Source organism: Aphidius gifuensis, linkage group LG5 (assembly GCF_014905175.1).
Source record: "Aphidius gifuensis isolate YNYX2018 linkage group LG5, ASM1490517v1, whole genome shotgun sequence".
Lineage (NCBI taxonomy): Eukaryota > Metazoa > Arthropoda > Insecta > Hymenoptera > Braconidae > Aphidius > Aphidius gifuensis.
In genome coordinates, this window is record NC_057792.1 from 3,206,017 (window position 1) to 3,225,891 (window position 19,875).

General features: G+C 24.0%; 2 protein-coding genes across 2 annotated transcripts; both read right to left on the bottom strand.

Annotated features, from left to right (window-relative positions):
• Positions 1–7,153: 7,153 nt before the first annotated feature.
• LOC122856209 (protein toll-like) lies at positions 7,154–15,504 on the bottom strand. The gene is made up of 7 exons (XM_044157901.1): positions 15,444–15,504; positions 14,435–14,486; positions 14,117–14,368; positions 13,122–13,425; positions 12,278–13,045; positions 10,427–10,436; positions 7,154–7,872 (listed from the first exon to the last, which is right to left on the bottom strand). The coding sequence occupies exons 1-7, from the start codon at positions 15,502–15,504 to the stop codon at positions 7,154–7,156; spliced, it is 2,166 nt and encodes a 721-aa protein (XP_044013836.1).
• A 594-nt stretch (positions 15,505–16,098) lies between these two features.
• On the bottom strand, positions 16,099–18,534 carry LOC122856790 (putative leucine-rich repeat-containing protein DDB_G0290503). Its single transcript, XM_044158631.1, has 5 exons — positions 18,370–18,534; positions 17,591–17,957; positions 17,409–17,507; positions 17,136–17,334; positions 16,099–17,060 (listed from the first exon to the last, which is right to left on the bottom strand). The coding sequence occupies exons 1-5, from the start codon at positions 18,438–18,440 to the stop codon at positions 16,105–16,107; spliced, it is 1,692 nt and encodes a 563-aa protein (XP_044014566.1). The 5' UTR covers positions 18,441–18,534; the 3' UTR covers positions 16,099–16,104.
• Between the last annotated feature and the right edge of the window lie 1,341 nt (positions 18,535–19,875).

A 19,875-nucleotide genomic window follows, 5' to 3' on the forward strand; every position in this document is an offset into this window, starting at 1 on the left:
CTTGAAAATATTTTTTTCATTGAATTAACAATTGTACAGTTTAATGTAACAATAAAATAAAACTTATCTCAAGATATAAAAGCCCTTGGTATTTTTTTTTCTTCATATAATCCAACTGTATTTCTTCTTTTCAAAATTGAATCTTATTCTATCTCACTGATACGATTATTTTCTTCAACGTATATAGATCCTTATATTTTATTTAATTTTATCACTTGGTTATTTATTTTTCAAGATATCTCTTATCACTTTTCTTCTTGATTGCATTTTACTTTTACACTTAATTGAGTTTTATTCATCGATATTTTATTCATCCACCATTTGACCTAAATTTAATGATTTATTTCATTTATGTTATACCACTAAGCCATTGTTCGTGGCACAATGTGATGGTAATTAATTATTTTTTTTACTTTAATAACCGTAATTATAAGAACATAAATACTTAAGGATAGTAAATTATATATTATTTTAATTTTAAGTTAAAATTAACACACTCCAGCATTTTTCTAAACTCAGCCTGTTTTCTCTCCCTAGAAAATAGTTTGTACAATATTGTACACAAGTATTAGGAAAACATGTACAAAGAAAAAGTATTCTTCAAGTTATATAATTTTTAAATTTCAGGGCCTTATTTTAAAAAAGAAAACAAAATAAATAATGTTTATTAATTATTGTACAATAATGTAATAAATAATTTTATTAGAAATTTATTATTTTAATTGTTGTTAATATTTATATCTTGTTTTTAAAATTTAAAATTATATTTGTCGTCTACTAGCGGCATCTTAAGGCCCACTATTAGAAATTACAGAGGAACACCTTCTCGATAATCATGTACTCCTGTTAGAATATTATAAGAATACTTATATTCAGTAAATATTACTTATAATCATTAAATAATAATTTACACATTAAAAATATTTCGCCAGATGCATTTGATAAATCTAAAAATATTGGATACTCTAATATAAATATGTCAGATTTTTTAAAATTATTATGTTTGGATTTTAAACTCATGACGTATAGTGCATTTTTATTTCGACGAATACCTCCACGTTGATTCTGTTCTCTTGATCTATGAATAAAAATTATGAGTAATATTGGTCAAATATAGGGTTAAATGAAAGGGTTGACAGTCACATTAGTTGTTAAATATGTTGACAATACAAAATACTATACATTAAAGTTTTAAAAATTATTTTAATTGTTATTTTAAAAAAAATTAATTAATTAAGTTATTTTTTTTTTCTAAGAAATAATATATTATTTTACTGCGAATATTGAGAAATAAATTTTTTATATTAAATAGTATAATAAAAATTAGTCAAGTCTTTATATAGCGGTATTAATAAACATTGCTAAACGCGAATGCCTCGGTGGCGTAGCGGTTAGAGCACTCCCCCCAAGACACGCCCCCGCGAAATGTGGGTGGGTGGTCGGGTTCGATTCCCGGCAGAATCAAATGCAAAAACAAAAATAAATTTGCAAATGAAAATATTATAACAATTATTAAATGTAAAAAAAAATAATTATAATTATAAAAATATTAAAAATAAAATTAATATAAAATAGATATTCTAAATTCATAAAGAAAATTAAAGATGAAAAAAAGGACTCGTTGGAAAAAAATTGCATTCGCTATAAGGAAAAAAACGAAAAAAAAAATTGTTAAAAAAATACAGTAATACTAAAAGTAGAAAATAATTAAAATTTCAGAAAATTAGAGTTGTAGAAAAAAAAGCATATTAGTATAAGCAAGATTAAAAAAAATAATTTAAATTTCATAAAACTAGAATTGTAAGAAAATAAAAATAAGAAAAAAAAATTAGCAATATAGCCACTTGAAAAAAATCATATTAATATAAGTACAAACAAAACGAATAATTGAAATTTCATAAAATTAGAATTGAAAAAAAAAAATATAAGAAACGTAAGGAAAAAATTACATTACTATAAGAAAAGTACAAAAAAAAAATTATTTACAAAATACAATATTACTATAAGTAGAGAATAAAAAAAAAATTATTGAAATACCATAAAATTAGAAGTGTAAAAAATAAAACGAAGAAAAAAAAATTAGCAATATAGTCATTGGAAAAAAAGCATATTAATATAAGTAAAAACGAAATAAATAATTAAAAATTTCATAAAACTAGAATTGTAAAAAAAAAATACGAAACGTAAGAAAACCAAAGTCGTTGGAAAAAAAATCATATAACTATATAAGTAAAGAAAATAAAAATAAGACGCGTAAGAAAAAAAACAAATTTGTTAAAAATATTTCTTCTATAATATAAGGTATATAGAAAACAAAATGAATAATATTCCAAACGAACTAAGAAGCATGGTACAATACCACGGTGACCCGGTATATGTACACAAATTATCCTCTTGTAAATATCGAAACCCGCTTTTAAAAAAAAGGCCAAACAGGCTACACAAAATCGGTCATGCCTATGAGCATGTAAAAGGTTCCCCAGAATGTGACAATGAAAAAGAATCTCATTTTATTTCAGCATCAGATATGCATTCTCTTACCCATCATATACTGCGACTTGATCGAGTTATCACAGCTATGATGGCTCTCGGTTGCTTCGAATATTTATCCTCTATTAAATTAGTCATAAATTTAAATGAACTTAAACTACCAGAAAAAATATATGCCACTTCAAATGAAAATGAATTTGAAATAAAATATATAGTTATTTGCTTACGTCCATATTTCTACAATATTTATAAAACCACTGCTCTCAATGCAAACAATGACTTTGTTGATAACAATGAAAATAATGATAAAAATAAAAACGAAAATATTTATGCAAATCTTTTAGCGTCAATTGGAATTATCACTATGTATCCATTATCTCCACAGAGGTCTGAAGATATTAAAGAACGTGAAGAAACAATGAGAATAATAAATGACACAAGAGAAACAGTTAATGTCATCTGGAATTTGGATAAATTGATAAAAAAATATCCAACACTGAGAAATTATGAGTCATATAAATAGATGAGTCACAAAAAGAAATTCAAATGAGTTGTTTATTATATTATTTATATACACATAAATTAAAAATATTAAAAAAATTTTATTTAAATATAAACATAAAAAAAAATTAGGTGTAGAAAAAAATATAGTTTTATATACAAAGTCTCTTATTACTCTAACAAGGTCACACCACGTCAGGCCTGATGACTGGGCTTTTGCACTTATAATCAAAAAAAAAACATGACACAATTTAAAAATTTCTTACACTCGGTAAAATATTTTTAAAAAAATATATATTTTTTTTTTTTTTTTTTAATATATTTTTTACATAATAGTTTGTCGAGTCATTTAAAAATGCATGGTACCTGGTGAATGGATTTTAAAGAAATACCTCCACTTTGTATATGTTTTCCTGGTCAGATGAATATAAATTATAAGTAATATTGACCAAACACTAGGCAAAACGAAAGGGTTAAAAATTTACAATTGTCAAATACGAATATATTATTTAATTTTCAAAACGTTTTGTACACTTGATAAATATTTTTGAAGTCAATAACTTATTAGGTTTGAGCACCAATGTAAAATTGACTGGAGTTCCAAATGCCCCAAGCAAACACAGGCAACACATTTTTATACGCAGCACGAGAGTCAACACTTGTACATATATTGAAATCATTCAACAGAAAAAAATATAAACGTACACGCGACCAACGAGAATGATGAAGACCTCACAAATGAAATAAAAAAATTTTAACTTGCACTGTGAGTTGAAAAGAGAAAAATCAATCTGTCTTCACCAATGCAACTGAGAAGGATGCATGAATAAAGAAAAAAAAAGTCCCAAACTATAACGCAGAGAAAATGATACAAAGACATAAGACAGAGAGAAGACTGTCTTCTCTCTGCATAAGAAAAAAAAATTTAGCTTGTGCCATGAGTTAAAAAGAGAAAACTTTATCAATACAACGATGCAATGATTTTTCTTCTATGCTTTTAGGCTGCGTTGTAAATTTCTATCACTAAGCACCATTTCTATCGAAAATTTTATGGCTTTTCGCGAGCTCTCCCCCCCATAGGTATAAAAGGCCATTTTTTTGATGGTCTAATTACAGTTTATCGTGGACCACCGTAGTGTCATCATCTCCCTTTTTAATTAACCCATTTAAAATTCGAGTGATTTGTGAAAAAAAAAAAAAAAAAAAATCAGTGATATTGTGCAGCTTAGTTTGGTATTTATAAAGTTGTTTAAAAAAAATTTTTATTATGCAATAATTTTATTTGTTTAGCAATAATTCATTAAAAGAGTTTATATAACCAGGATCAGGAAAATATAATAAACGAGTAGGTGTATACAACCTGTTGCTTGATAAATCACTGAGTGATCTAAACAGATCTATAGGAAAATAGTTTACCCAAGCGCTCGCTATATTTGCTGTGAGCTGTAATCACTCGTAAGGTTAGTATCAGGAAAATAAAATAGCTGAGGAGGTATACGACTTGATCGATAAAACAGTGAATGATCTAAAGCAATCTAAAGTGGTACAGTGTCAATTACAGCCGTTGTGTTTATCCAGGCGCTGCAATCACTCGTAAGGCCCCGAGTTTGATCCTCATCAGAGGCAACTTATTATCGATCGATAATTGATCGATTGATCTAGACAACATGCAAAATATAACAGAAAGATTAAGGAAATTAGTTGGATATCATGGTGATCCAGCTTATGTTCATCGTATATCAAATTCCATCTTTAGAAATACACGAAATAGTCCACAAAAAGATCGAATACTTGGTCATTCATTTGATCATGTATATGGTTTACGACAAAATAAATTAAACAGCAAATCAAAAGACCATGTAAAATCACAATTCATGTCTCTAAAAGATATGTACATTCTAACAGATGCCATTCTCCAACTACCTCGAGCACAAGAAGCAATGGAAATTCTCAGCTGTTACAAGGATACATCTATTAAATTAGTAATTGATATTGATGAATTAAATATACCAAAAATAATGAATGCAATATTATCTGATGGAACAAAAAATACAAAAAAAGAACAATGGCCAATTAAATATATACTTATAATTTTGGCTCCGTATTTTAATAATCAGTGTATCATTCAGAATCGATGTTTAAACAAGAGTTATGATTCTGAAGATAGTTTACATTCTCTTGATGATGATGATGATGATGATGATGATAATAATGATGATGCACCTTTGGCATCAATTGGAATAATTACAATGTATCCACTGAGGCCAAGTGAATACGACATTGATGGAAAATTAAATGAAGTAATAACAGTCTCAACAATAGGAGCAAAACGTATACCTTGGGAATTACGTTCTGAGTATTTAGAACAAATGAATTTAAGAAATATCAAGGATTACTTAAAGATTACCAATAAATGATAGAAAAAAAAAAAATTGTCTTGACGACATATATCACAAGAAAAAAAAAAAAAAATAGTAATAATTTATAAATTAATTATCTACAATGAAAATTTAATGATAATAGATAAAATTGTAGTTGAAATAAAAATTGTCCTATCAATTAATTTGAGAATTTAAAAACCAATTTCTGTTTGGTGCTAAACGACGTAATATATAAGACTAAGAATATATTTTTAAATTTAATTTTATAGTCAAAACAAAGTTTATGTGAGAAACTTTAAACAACAATAAGACCTGTTTGATGAACGTGATAAGGGTCAAGGTATATACAAGTAAAACTTTAACACCCGAAAATTTTGAAATGGTTTAATGAAAATTGCACTTAATTAAGTTGATACAATGATACTACAAACAAATGTTATGTATATATACTTGTAACTTTGGACTTGTCTAATGAAATAGTAGCGCCAACTTGGATGTTAAGACATAAATCATGAGTAGTAAACAAATATCTACCTCGAGTAGAACTTATCGAGTGATAAACAAGATGAAAAATAATACCAACGATATCAGCAATCTGTTGGACAAATAATGTTAAATCAATATTGTTTATTGTCAAGTGAACTTGATGTTTAAAGTTATAACAACAAGTCTAATTTAAGACACACTATAACTGACCATGCATGGAGATCAGGATAGCAGGAAAAAATAAGAGTAGATGGCATGATAGCCACTCTTATACTGCTGGTCAACTTGTCGCATTTATGTGATGACCAATTAAATTATATAGCTCAATCAAAAAGACAAGAGGTTCTCTATAGTCTCTTGACCTCAATAAGAATATAGCTCAATATTGCGGAGCTATATCTCTTCCTATAGCTAATTAATAATAATATTTTTTTATTTTTTTTTTTTTACGATATTTTTAAGTATCTAAATTATTATTCTATAAATAATTTGTAAAATGTATTTATACATTATTTTTTTTAATAATTGTTTTTGTAAAAAAAAAAAAAATGAAATAAAAAAAATTTTTTAACTGGTGGTTAGAGATTATTTTTTTTTCCTTTACAGGTGGAGTTATAAAATGAAGAATGGGAAAATTCAATAATGAGATGATGAGTTAATGAAATTTAGAAAAAAAATGAATGTTTATGATTGAATTATGAAATGATGTAAAAATGAATGTTGAAACCCTTTTTAATTTCAGGTAATTTACAGGTAAGTGCTGATATTTGTAATTATATTTACGAAATTGATGGATCTTTAATTTTTATAAATTAATTGATTCATCATTTAACGTACGTGGATTTTATTTTATTTTTTTTTTTTATTTAAAATTATATTTGCATGTGATATTAATGTCGTGTCGCTCTGACAAATAATATGCTTATGCAAATATAAATTTCTATTGAGCTATAATATTTTTGTTTGAAAAGAAAAAAAAAAAAATAATAGATGGATTGACTTACTCATATCTTACTATTTATAATTTTTTTTATATTTAAAAAATTTATTAATTGTAAAATATAGTTTATTAGTTTATTATTTTTAAAAAATATTTATTTTATTATGATTTTTTAAATATATAATTCATTGTAATCGAATAATGATTAAATTATTATTGAAATTATCAATAAAATATGAATTTGTTTATTATGAATTATTAATCATTAATACAAAGAGTAAATTACAATTTAAAATACATGAGTTTTTATAAAAAAATTATTATTAAAATTTTAACAAATTAAATTATTGATTGATTATGCTGATGGTATATTTCTATTACGATGTGGTAGTGCATACCTTAATTTTCGCCAGAACCAGGGATCTCCCCATTTGATATAAGTGTACATTTTCAAGTATGATTGTAATTCTTGATCGAGATTTTCTATTTGTGGAATTTCATTGTAGACAATTACAATAACTCTGACTCTGCCATCATTTAGTGCTTGACAATGTGCTGTACGAAATTCAGTTTTTGCCCAAGTGCTTTCTAAAAAATTAGTAGATAAAACAACAATAGTGCGTCTTGAATTTTCAATTGAGCTGGTGATTTGATGAGGTATATATTCACCAGCTTGCCAATCTCGATAATGAACACACAGTTTGAATGGTTGTGGGCCTTGTTCCAGTTCACTCATTAAAGTATTTATCACGAAATCATCATCCTTGGATGAGAAACTAATAAAAGCATCAAAATCTTTATTTCTATCCACTTCTTCCTCGGTGATCCAGAATAAAAACCATTGTTTTGCATACAGCCAGATTTTAATTTTCTCTTGATAATTATAATAAATAACTATCATAAAACATGTAATGATTGCCAACAAAGTCACGACAATACAAATTCCAATTATCCACTTTAAATTCAAAGGACATAATTCTTCCTTTGATACGTCCATAATTGGACGTTTTGTTTTTTCACAAATGATCTTTTGTATCTCGAATTGACTCAACTTTTTACTCAACAAATAACGTGGTAAATTGCTGACAAGATGACAATCACATATCCAAGGATTATCATGCAGTGTTAGCTCCGTCAAGTTTTCCAAGTGACCAAAATATTCTAAATCTTCGATTTCTATTGTTGATAAACTGTTATTGTCCATGTATAAACTTTTTAAATTTTTTGATAAAGTTTTAAAAGATATATGTTTAATTTTATTGTGTGAAAGATCCAAAACAGTTACCAAATTATATCCAGGTTGTGACATTGATGGCATATTGGTCAGTGAGTTGCTGGATAAATTTAACTTTATTTCGTGTCCAGGTAGTGCTTGCAATGATCTTGGTGCATCATTTAAATTTCTATTTGAACAATCAACAATATATGAGTTGCCTGATGGTTGTTTCCAACATTCACACGTTGATTGACGTGTTAGGTAGCAAACTTTTTACATCACATTTTAAATTATCAATATGAACTTTTAATTTTTTATACTCAAGTGTTTTCAAATTTTTTACCACATACGGAAGCAGAAAATACAAATTACAATCACAATGCAATGGATTATTATTAGCATAAATCTCCAGATTAAAGTTTGAATTTTTATAAACAATATATTTTTTATTCTCACTTTCATTTTCACCGAGATTAATTTCATCTTGACTTCCAGTGAAAAGCGTTGTTATTTTATTATTGCTTAAATCCAGTGTTATTTTATTGTGTAAATACACAAATTCAATATTCTAGAATAATATATTATTTATTTTTAATAAATTAACCTGTCACGTAACAGTATTATTTTTATAATGATATTTTAAAAAATATAAAAAATAATTACCTTCAAAGAGATGAATTGATTGTTTGATAAATTTACATAAAACCCATCCACCGTTGGGCAATCATACCAAAAATCAGATATCCTATTATTGTCAAGGGACAGTTTTTTGATGCTATACCAATTTCGAAATGGTGATTTTATTTTATCCCCATTTTTTAGATCATTTTTTATAGTCAAATTATTATAAGAAAATTGTGCCACACGTAATGTCTTGAGATTATCCATTTGACAATTTTCAATTGTTTGCAAATTATTATTGACCAAATTTAACTCCTCTAAATTTTTTAAATCAGCAAATACTTCACTGTAAAATATTAAAACAACAAAAAACAATTAACTGTATATCAAAAAAATATTTAAAACGATATTTATTCATTAACACTTACCATTCCATAAATGAAATATTATTGAATGAAAGATTTAAAGCTTTCAGCAAATATAAACCATTAAATACATTTTTTGTTAAATTTTGAATTTTATTATTATGCAAATAAATTTTTTCCAATTTTTCAGAATTTATAAAATTGAAATTTGATATATTTTTAATATTATTATTGCTCAAATCAATTTCCCTGATATTTATTTTTCGTTTAACAATTTGTTCATTTTTTTTTTCAAAAACATCTATTTGTTGGCTGAAATTAAAAAAAAAAAAAAATATTATTAATATTCATATAATAATAATAAATTTAAAAAAAAAATAAAAATCATTACTTTGACGATGTTGTCCAATTATCTGGTGTTATAAAATAACCTTGATAAATATTTACAATTCTATTATAAGAGAAATTCATTTTCATTGACATAATGCAATTTTTAAAAATATGTAAATGAAGACTTGTCAGTAAATTTTTGTCTAAATAAATTTCAATTAAATTTTTATTATCCAGAAATAATTCATGAGGTAAATATTCCAAATTGTTACCAGATAAATAAACTTTTTTAAGATTTGTTAAATTTGAAAATAATCCACTTGGTAACGTCTTTAAACTTTGTTTATTATTTTGTAAATAAAATTGTATTAACATTTTATTATTTTTAAAAAGACCAGAAGGAATTGATTCAAGTGTAAAATTATTACTTGATAACATGATGATTTCTAAATTTTTAAAAATAACAAACCAGTCAATATCAATATGCTCAAGTTCATTTAAAGTTAAATCTATGATTACAAGTTGTATTACTTGTTGAAAAAGAAATTCATAAAGTTTTGACTGTGAGTAATTTTGTTTTGCTAACATTGTAAGATATTTAACTTTTTTTATATTATCATAATTTAAATACGACAATAAATTATCATGAGTTAAATTACTTGGCAATAGTGAATAATTTATGTCATTAGAAAATAAATTATTATAAATTGTTTCATTGTAAATTGTTTGGTTGAATAACTGTGAAATTTTTAATATAAAATATTCTGGATAAAAATTAATAAATTTATTTTGTGCAAAATTTATGTAGATTAAATTTTTACAATTTTTAAAAATACCCAAATCAAGATTTGTCAATGAATTGTTCATTAAAATTAAATACGCTAAATTAATATTATTAATGAATAAATCAGGTGGAATATTTTTCAAGTTGTTACCTTGTAAATCAACTGTTACAAGATTCGTTAAATTTAATAATAATCCACTTGGCAATTGCTCTGTATCTTTATCATTAAAATAAAAATATTTTAAAGGATTAGTATTGTTTTGTAAAAGACTTATAATAATTTTATCAATTTTAAAATTATTTCTCGTAAATTGAATTGTTTCTAAATTTTTATAATTAACAAATAAATTACGACTATGAAGACTTTGCAATTCATGTAAATTTAAATCGAAAAGTTTAACTGAAGAAAATGAGCGCTCAGACAATTCTGATATTAAACATTTTTGAGTGGTATTTTCTTTTGGATTTAATTTTTTGAATATAACCAGATATGTTTCTTGAACATGAACTGTCATAACATCATTTTGTTCCATTGGGATTACACATTTAAAATCACGACAATCAACAAACACGAATAATAATGAAATTTTCATTACTATTATTAAAAACAAATTCGTCATTTTTTTATTTAAATATTCATTCACTTTTTGTTGATAGTTATATATTTTATAATTAAAATACTAATTGTTTAATTTTTTTTTAATATTAAAATAATATTTATTCACTTTTTTTTAACAGTCACTACTTGTTGTTGTTGACCCGGCGTCATGATACGACACAACTGTTTTATTTTTTATTGAAAAAAAAAAAGAAATAGGTAAAAAAATTTCATTGTACTTGGAAAGACCACCATCATACGATATTTTTAAGTTTTTTTTTGAAATGTTATCTCCTTATCGATAAGATAAAAATAAAAAAAAATGAAAAAGCCTGGTTTATGACTGAAAAATTTATTTCCGTTTTCAGATTAAATATTATTTTATTATTATCGATAAAAATAAAAAATTAATTTTCAATAATTATCACACTTTTTGTCATCGGTATTTTAATTAAAGAAAAATTAAGTGATTAATTAAATCAGAGAAAAAATGTGGTTCTGTTTTGAATGATTTCAATATAATTCTCTCGTCATGAATATATTTATAAATAAATAATATATTAGATAAAAAAAAAAAAAAAAAAACCAATGACGGTGTCGTCTAATCTAAACTTTGTATTTTTTTTTTTCATTTATTCTATTTTGCATCCTAGTTTATTTTGAAAAATTGAGCTCGACGTTGAAAAAAAACAATAGAGATATTATATTTTTTTAAATTTATTTGATGATAAATGATATTAAAAATAAAGAAATGACTTTTATAATAAATGATATTTTGTAGAATGACTATAGTGTAGAAAGTCTTTTGCAGTATACACTATTATACACTATTAATTGATAAGAGCTCTATTTCTATTACGATGTGGCAGTGCATATCGTAATTTTTGCCAAAACCAAGGATCTCCCCATTTAATATAAGTGTACATTTTTAAGTGCGATTGTAGTTCTTGATCAAGATTTTCTATTTCCGGAATTTCTTTATATACAATTACAATAACTCTGACTCTGCGATCATTTATTGCTTGACAATGTGCTGTACGAAACTCAGTTTTTGCCCAATTGCTTTTTAAAAAATTAGTAGATAAAACGACAATAGTGCGTCTTGAATTTTCAATTGAACTGATGATTTGATGAGGTATAAATTCACCAACTTGCCAATCTCGATAATGAACACACAGTTTGTATGGTTGTGGACCTTGTTCCAGTTCACTCATTAAAGTATTTATCACGAAATCATCATCCTTAGATGAGAAACTAATAAAAGCATCAAAATCTTTATTTTTATCCACTTCTTCCTCGGTGATCCAGAATAAAAACCATTGTTTTGCATACAGCCAAATTTTAATTTTCTCTTGATAATTATAATAAATAACTATCATAAAACATGTAATGATTGCCAACAAAGTCACTACAATACAAATTCCAATTATCCACTTTAAATTCAAAGGACATAATTCTTCCTTTGATACGTCCATAATTGAACGTTTTGTTTTTTCACAAATGATCTTTTGTATCTCGAATTGACTCAACTTTTTACTCAACAAATAACGTGGTAAATTGCTGACAAGATGACAATCACATATCCAAGGATTATCATGCAGTGTTAGCTCCGTCAAATTTTCCAAGTGACCAAAATATTCTAAATCTTCGATTTCTATTGTTGATAAACTGTTATTGTCCATGTATAAACTTTTTAAATTTTTCGATAAAGTTTTAAAAGATATATGTTTAATTTTATTGTGTGAAAGATCCAAAACAGTTACCAAATTATATCCAGGTTGTGACATTGATGGCATATTGGTCAGTGAGTTGCTGGATAAATTTAACTTTATTTCGTGTCCAGGTAGTGATTGCAATGATCTTGGTGCATCATTTAAATTTCTATTTGAACAATCAACAATATATGAGTTGCCTGACGGTTGTTTCCAACATTCACACTTGTCTGGGCAGGTTGCATTATAAATATTTGGTTGGTCTATCAAACACTTGTATGTCTCGGGTTCTAATGTTTTGATAGCTGTGTTACGTAGCAAGCTTGGTTTATCACATTTTAAATTATCAATATGGATTGTTAATTTATGATATTCAATTGTATTTAATTTTTTATCTATATATGGAAGTTGTAAATATAATTTGCAATCACAATTCATTGGATTATTATCAGCATATATATCTAAATTAATATTGTGATCTTTAAAAATAGTGTATTTTTTATCAGATCCATTAGTCGTATTTAAAATAAATTCTTTTTCATCTCTAGAAATCAATGATGTTATTTTATTGTAAGTCACATTAACTTTTATCCTTGAGTTGAGGTTCAGAAAAACTACATCCTGAAATAATATATTATTCAATTATTATTTACTGAAATATATTTTTAGTAACTTGATTATAAATTAAGTAACTTACGCTCAATGATTTCAATTCATTATTTGACAAATCTAATTCAAGCTCGTACAATAATATCCAATCAATCCAAATTTTAGATACTCTATTATTATCAAGGCTTAAATTTCGAAGCATATAATTTTTGCGAAATGGTGAAATCGATTGACTACGTTCTGTTTTATCATGTCTTACAGTTAAACTATTATAAGAAAATTTTGCAATTTCTAATCTCATAAGACAATGCATGTGACAATATTCAATTGTTTGCAAATTATTATGATCTAAATATAATTCATGTAAAGCTGTTAAATCATCAAATACACCACTGTGAAATATTAAGACAAAAAAATTCATTACTGTATCAATAAAACATTTAAATATTTATAAAAAAAAAAAAAACTTACCACTCCATATGTGAAATTTGATTAAATGAAAGTTGTAAAATTTCTAATGATTTTAGCCCCATGAAAATACGAGCAGTTAAATATTTAATTTGATTATTTTGTAAATGAATTTTTTGTAATTTTTCGAAACTTCTAAATATAAAATCCATAAGATTCAGTATATTATTGTTGCTCAAATTTATCGAATTAATATTTGTCTTTTGTGACATGAGTATTGTTGTCACATTAATTTCATTATTGTCCAAATTTATTTGTCTAAAATAAAAATTATTTATTATTTATTTATTTTCGATTATAATTAACAGAAAAAAATAAAATAATTACTTTGATGGTGTGCTCCAATTATAAGGTTGATAAATATTTGTAATATTATTATTCGAAATATTAATAGAAATTAACATTACACAATTTTTAAAACTATTTAAATCAAATTTTTTCAATAAATTATCTTCTAAATAAATTGTAGTTAAATTATTATTATCAGAAAATAAATCATCAGGAAGATATTCCAAATGGTTACCTGATAAATCAATTGCAACAAGATTTATTAAATTTGAAAAAAATCCACTTGGTAAAGTTATTAAATTTCTTTTATTATTTTGTAAAATAAACTCGGTTAAGTTTATATTATTTCGTAGTAAACCAGGTGGAATTGAATCAGTTGTAAAATTATTATTTGATAAATTAATGTATGCTAAATTTATAAGATTAACAAATGAATCAACATGAAGACTTTCAAGTTCATTTGAATCCAGATAAATCTCTTCAAGTAATATTGTATTATCAAAAAGTAATCCCCTTCTTGCATGTGAATTATTTTGAGTTGTTATGTTTATATAATTTCTATCAACCATTGAATTTTGCCTAAAATAAAATTAAGTTATTAAATATTATTTTAAAAAATAAATGACAATATAAAAAAATAATTACCTTACTGTCGTTGTCCAATTAGCAACTGATAATTTTTTCCATTCGAAATCTTCTTGATAAATATTTATAATCTTATTTTGAGATAAATTAATTTCTGTTAATGTTATACAATTTTTAAAAATATCCAAATCAAGATGTGTCAGTAAATTATTTTTTAAATTAATTTTTAACAAATTAATATTATCAAAAAATAATCCATGAGGTAAATATTCCAAATTGTTACCTTGTAAATCAATTGCAACAAGATTTATTAAATTTAAAAATAATCCATTTGGTAAAGTCTTTAAATTTCTTTTATTATTTGCTAAAAAAAATTCTCTTAATTTTTTATTATTTCGTAATAAACCAGGAGTAATTGCACCAGCTTTAAAATTATTATTCGACAAATCAATGTCATTTAAATTTTCAAGTTTACCAAATAAATTAACATCAAGATTTTCGAGTTCATTTGATCTAAAATTAATAGATTTAAATACTCTATCAAATTTTTCATGAATAATAACAATATGATTTTTCGAAAAATCAATTTGTTTTAACTTTCGACAGTTTTTAAAAATACTTAAATTAAGATATGTTAATAAATTGTCATTTAAATTTAAGTAAATTAAATTAACATTATCAAAAAATAAATTATCGGGAAGATATTTCAACGAGTTATTTGATAAAACAATTATTCTAAGATTTGTTAAATTTGAAAATAATCCATCTGGCAATGTTGTTAAATTTTGTATATTATTTTCTAAACGAAAATTTTTTAAATGTTTATTATTTTTTAAAAGACTAGAAGGAATTGATTCAACAGTAAAATTCATCATTGATAATGTTATTATTTTTAGATTTGTAAGCTGGGTCAATGAAATGTCATCGATGTCATCATAAAGCATTTCGAATTCGTTTGATTGTAAATTCGAAGCTTCAAGTGATGTTATATTTAATTGATATTCCTTTATTTTTGATAATGAACAATTGTGAATGGTGGTGTATTGATTTTTTGGATAGAATTTATTACGATAGAGCCATTCTGATGCACTTAATATTTCTAAATCTACTTCAATATTATTTGTATTCATTACAGTATCAAGTGATACTTCACAAACTAAATCACTGCATGAAGCTTTCAAAAGAAATAATAATATAATTTTAAAAATAATCAAAAACCAATTCATTATTATTATTTTTTTTAATATTAAAATACATTTACACCTGACAAGAAGCTTGTCAACACTGTGCTGGCTTTTATTTTTAATAAAATTTATTTTAATGACGTGGAAAAACTAGGATCATTCGATATTTTTAAATATTGGTTTTTCGATTGTTATCTAGAGATAAGGAAAAAAACCAAAAACGATAGACAAAATATTGGTATTTGTATGTCTTTTTAAAATTACAAAATTATGTTTTTTTTTTTTTTAAATTAAAACTTGGTAAAAGTATTTATAGGTGTATAGAAAAAAATTAATAAAAGATACACAAGTCATTTAATTTTAAAATTTATATAATTTCATTTTTAACTTTCATACAGTCTTTGAAAAAATATAAACTGATTTATAAAAAAAAAAAAAAAAAAACTTATATTATTATTACAAATGTTCAATAATTATTTTTTTTTATTAAACAAAGTAGAAATTTTTTTTTAGTCAATGACTTAATATCAACTTGAAAAATATATATTATTTCCACCAATTCCAAAGTGAAGAAATTGTTTTACTATTATTAGCTGGTTCTTTAATTGATTCATCAGTTTTATTTATTGGATTTTCAACATTGCTTGAAGTCTTGTTGTCTAATTTTTTTGGCACTTTAGTATCTTCTATTGATTCATCTACTTTATTTAATATTTTATCATCAACTTTGTTTAATTCAACAACTTTTTTTGACGTATCAATTTGTTTAAATTGATCTGGATTAATTGTTAATGGCTCCTCGACTACTTTATCAGTTTTATTAATTAATTTTTCATCATTTACTAATTTATCATTGATGATTGTTGGCTGATCTTTAACATTATTTGATTTTTCTTTATCAATTAATTTATCAGCAACTTTTTTTGACGTATCAATTGGTTTAAATTCACCTGCATTTTCAGTTGATGGATCTTTTACCACTTTATCAGTTTTATTAACAATTTTTTTTGCTGTCTTAATTGGTTTAAGTAGATCTGGATTTTTAGTTAATGAATCTTTTACTTCTTTATCAGTTTTATTAATTAATTTTTCATCATTTACTAATTTATCGTTGATAATTGTTGGCTGATCTTTAGTATTGATTGATTTTTCTTCATCAATTAATTTATTAGCAACTTTTTTTGACTTTTTAACTGATTTAAATAGACCTGGATTTTCAGTTGATGAATCTTTTACTACTTTATCAGTTTTATTAATTAATTTTTCATCATTTACTAATTTATCATTGACAATTGTTAGCTGATCTTCAACATTTATTGATTTTATATCGTCAACTAATTCATTAACTTTATCTAACTCAACAGCTGCTTTTGACTGCTTAATTTTTTTTATTTTCTTTTTATTTTCTATCAATGGATTTTCTACGACTTTTTCAATGATATTTTTCAATATTTCGGATTCATTAAATTTATTATTTTTTGATGTTTTTATTGTAGATAATTCTGAAAAATAAATATTAAAGTATTAATTTAAATATCAATATCTAAATAAATTTATTTTTTATAATTATTATTTACTTTCGATATTTGGTCCTTGAAGATCTCGAAGTACAGATTTCCTAACTAAGTGAGTATTACCCATGTCAATCATTTTTGTTTCCCATTCAATAACATCTGATTTAAATTTTTCTTTAGCTTTTAAATATTCAATATGATATGGTTCTTTATCTTCATCTGATAATTTTTTCCAGATTTCACCTTGACTCATCATCCAATCCTACAATTAAGCAAACAAAAAATTTATTAAACAAGCAAAATTATTTATTAGTTTAAATTTCATAAATAACTTACTTTATATAACATTTTAACATCTTTTTGTTCAGCCAATTTATGGGCATACATGACAAAAGGTCCAACTGGTCTTTTTGGTTTACCAAGATCTTTATAAGTCTGTAAAAATTAAACATAAAATAAATAAACTAAATTAAATTATTTATTTCTATTTTTTTACTTTGTAGTAATTAATAACAAACCTGTTTTAATTGTTTATGAATTTTTTTTCTCCTCAGATTTTCACGATAATCTTTTACCATTTCTTGTTGCTCCAATGTTAATGATTCATAGTAACTCATAATATCTCTGGTATAAGTTTCAATTTGAGATTTATACATTTGTTTCATTCTTTCTTTTTTAACAGGATCATATGTTTTCCATAATTCACCTAGTTTTTTTGTTAATTCTCTGACTGTTATACCAGGATATTGAATTTTAAGTGCATCTCTTTGTTCAGATGAAAATATAAAGTATGGATTCAATGGTCTTTTTGGTCTTGCTGGTAATCCTAGGTCACTTGTTAATTTTGACATTCTATGACGTTCACGATTAAACTCCCAATTGATTCTATAAAATATAAATAATAAAAATTAATAAAATAAACTAATAAACAATATTACAAATATTTTAAATTATATTTAAAATTTATTTTATTGTTAAATAATAATAAACACTGTGTTTTATTTTCCATTAACAACATCAAACAAATTTTAGCTTTAAAAATAAAATTTAATTATCAAAAAACAATATAAAATGTTTTTATTTTACAATATAATTATTCATTGTTGATTAATAATAAAATAAAATAATTAAAAACAGTAATCAACAATGATAATAATAATTTTAGAAACAAAAAAATGAAGAGGTTATGTTGACGTTTATAGAAATTTTTTTTGACACTTGCAAAGTTATTATTAATTTTATTTTGATTAAACAAAAAATTAATTATTATTATTTCTTATTGTTTATTAATATTTACCTGGAGTTGACAGCATTTAATTGTAAATAATTTGGTCTGATTATTTTCCACATGTTTGAGAGTGTGCTCATGTTAGCCGGTATATATTTTTAAACAAAATTTCGTTCTTAATTGTTAAATAATTAAAAAAAAAAAATACACAACAGATCAAGCTATGATTAATATAAAATTAATACTGTTTTTTAAATATTTATTTTATTCTAAATTATTAATTACTCTTGTTTTTTCTCCAGTAAAAAAATACAAAATTATTATAACAAAAAGAAGTATATTAAATAATCTCTGCGCATGATCAGTAATGACAGTGGAAAATAAAAAATAAAAAATGATCACGTGGTATAAATTTGAATGAGAATAAAGAAGGGTCGCGTATTTTATCTAAATTAATTTTCTTTATTAACAATAATGTAAAATTAAATTGGTAATGCTTTTACTAAGTACATTTAATTTAACGTGAAGAATTTATTAAACAGTTGGTAAATTATTTTCATTGTTAAAATTAAATTTCATTATGAATCAATTTTATTTTATTATTATTCATAATTTAAGCTCAATTTATTATTAAAAAATTATTTTAAAAAATCAATAGCTATCTTAATTTACGAAAGAATATAAATTTTATATTTTTCTATGAATTACAAGGGTTTTTTTTGGGTTTTTTTTTTTTATTCTAATATCTACTTGTGATTTGGATGAAAAAAAAATATGGACAAAGTATACTTGTATTTCATTTGATGTATATTAATTCGTAAAATTTAAATAATTTTATTTCTTCAATTTAATGAGAAAAAAAATTTAAGAAATTGTTTTTGCACGTGGTTTTTTTTTTACCTGAAGGTTATGCTGTTTAATATTTTTATTTTTTTACCTGGAGGTTGTTTTCTTTAAATCTTTTATTTTTCACATGTGCAAAACATGTTTCCCAAATTTTACCTGCCATTAACCTATGACTCATAGAAACTCATAGCGACTTCTAGCAATCCTAGACAAGTCAGTTCGTCGTGAGTCTTTGCGGAGTAAACGTGTTGTAAACATTCATTCGTCCGGGCTTTTACGGTTTGGTTAGAATCATCTGAAATTATCGCGTACAGACAGCCTCGTGGTTTCTATTGTAAAAAAAAAAAGTACAAGTATTTAATTAAATTTGTTGGTTGGGCATAGTTTATAAAATATAATTCAATTAGTTAAATTATTTTATTCGATCTTAAATTTTGTAGATAAAAAGTTTTTTCGCGTAATATCTTTTAAAAATTTACAGTTTGTTAAAATAGCTTAGTTAGAAATTTGTAAAATTGCCATGTGAAACTACCTCGCGTTTTCCATTATAAAAAAAAAAAAGTGAACGTGTTAAATTAATAATTATTGGTCGAAAAAAATTTACGAAATATAATTTAATTAGGTAATTTATTTTATTTGATTTAAAATTAAAAAAAAAAAAGTTTTAGAAATTTATTTTCCACGCGGTTTTTTTTTTTTTTACTTGGACATTTTGCGGTGTCAACTTTT

Excerpts from the sequence above, each read along its gene's own strand:
- LOC122856209 (XM_044157901.1), bottom strand. The coding sequence starts at position 15,504 with ATGAATACAAATAATATTGAAGTAGATTTAGAAATATTAAGTGCATCA. Across the intron at positions 14,369-14,434 it reads AATTGGACAACGACAGTAAG|GCAAAATTCAATGGTTGATA; the intron begins GTAATTATTTTT and ends ATTTTATTTTAG. Across the intron at positions 13,426-14,116 it reads AATAATATAAACTTAACCGA|TGGTGTATTTGATGATTTAA; the intron begins GTTTATTTTACA and ends AATATTTCACAG.
- LOC122856790 (XM_044158631.1), bottom strand. The coding sequence starts at position 18,440 with ATGAGCACACTCTCAAACATGTGGAAAATAATCAGACCAAATTATTTA. Across the intron at positions 17,508-17,590 it reads TTCATAAACAATTAAAACAG|ACTTATAAAGATCTTGGTAA; the intron begins GTTTGTTATTAA and ends TAATTTTTACAG. Across the intron at positions 17,061-17,135 it reads TCAAGGACCAAATATCGAAA|AATTATCTACAATAAAAACA; the intron begins GTAAATAATAAT and ends TTTATTTTTCAG.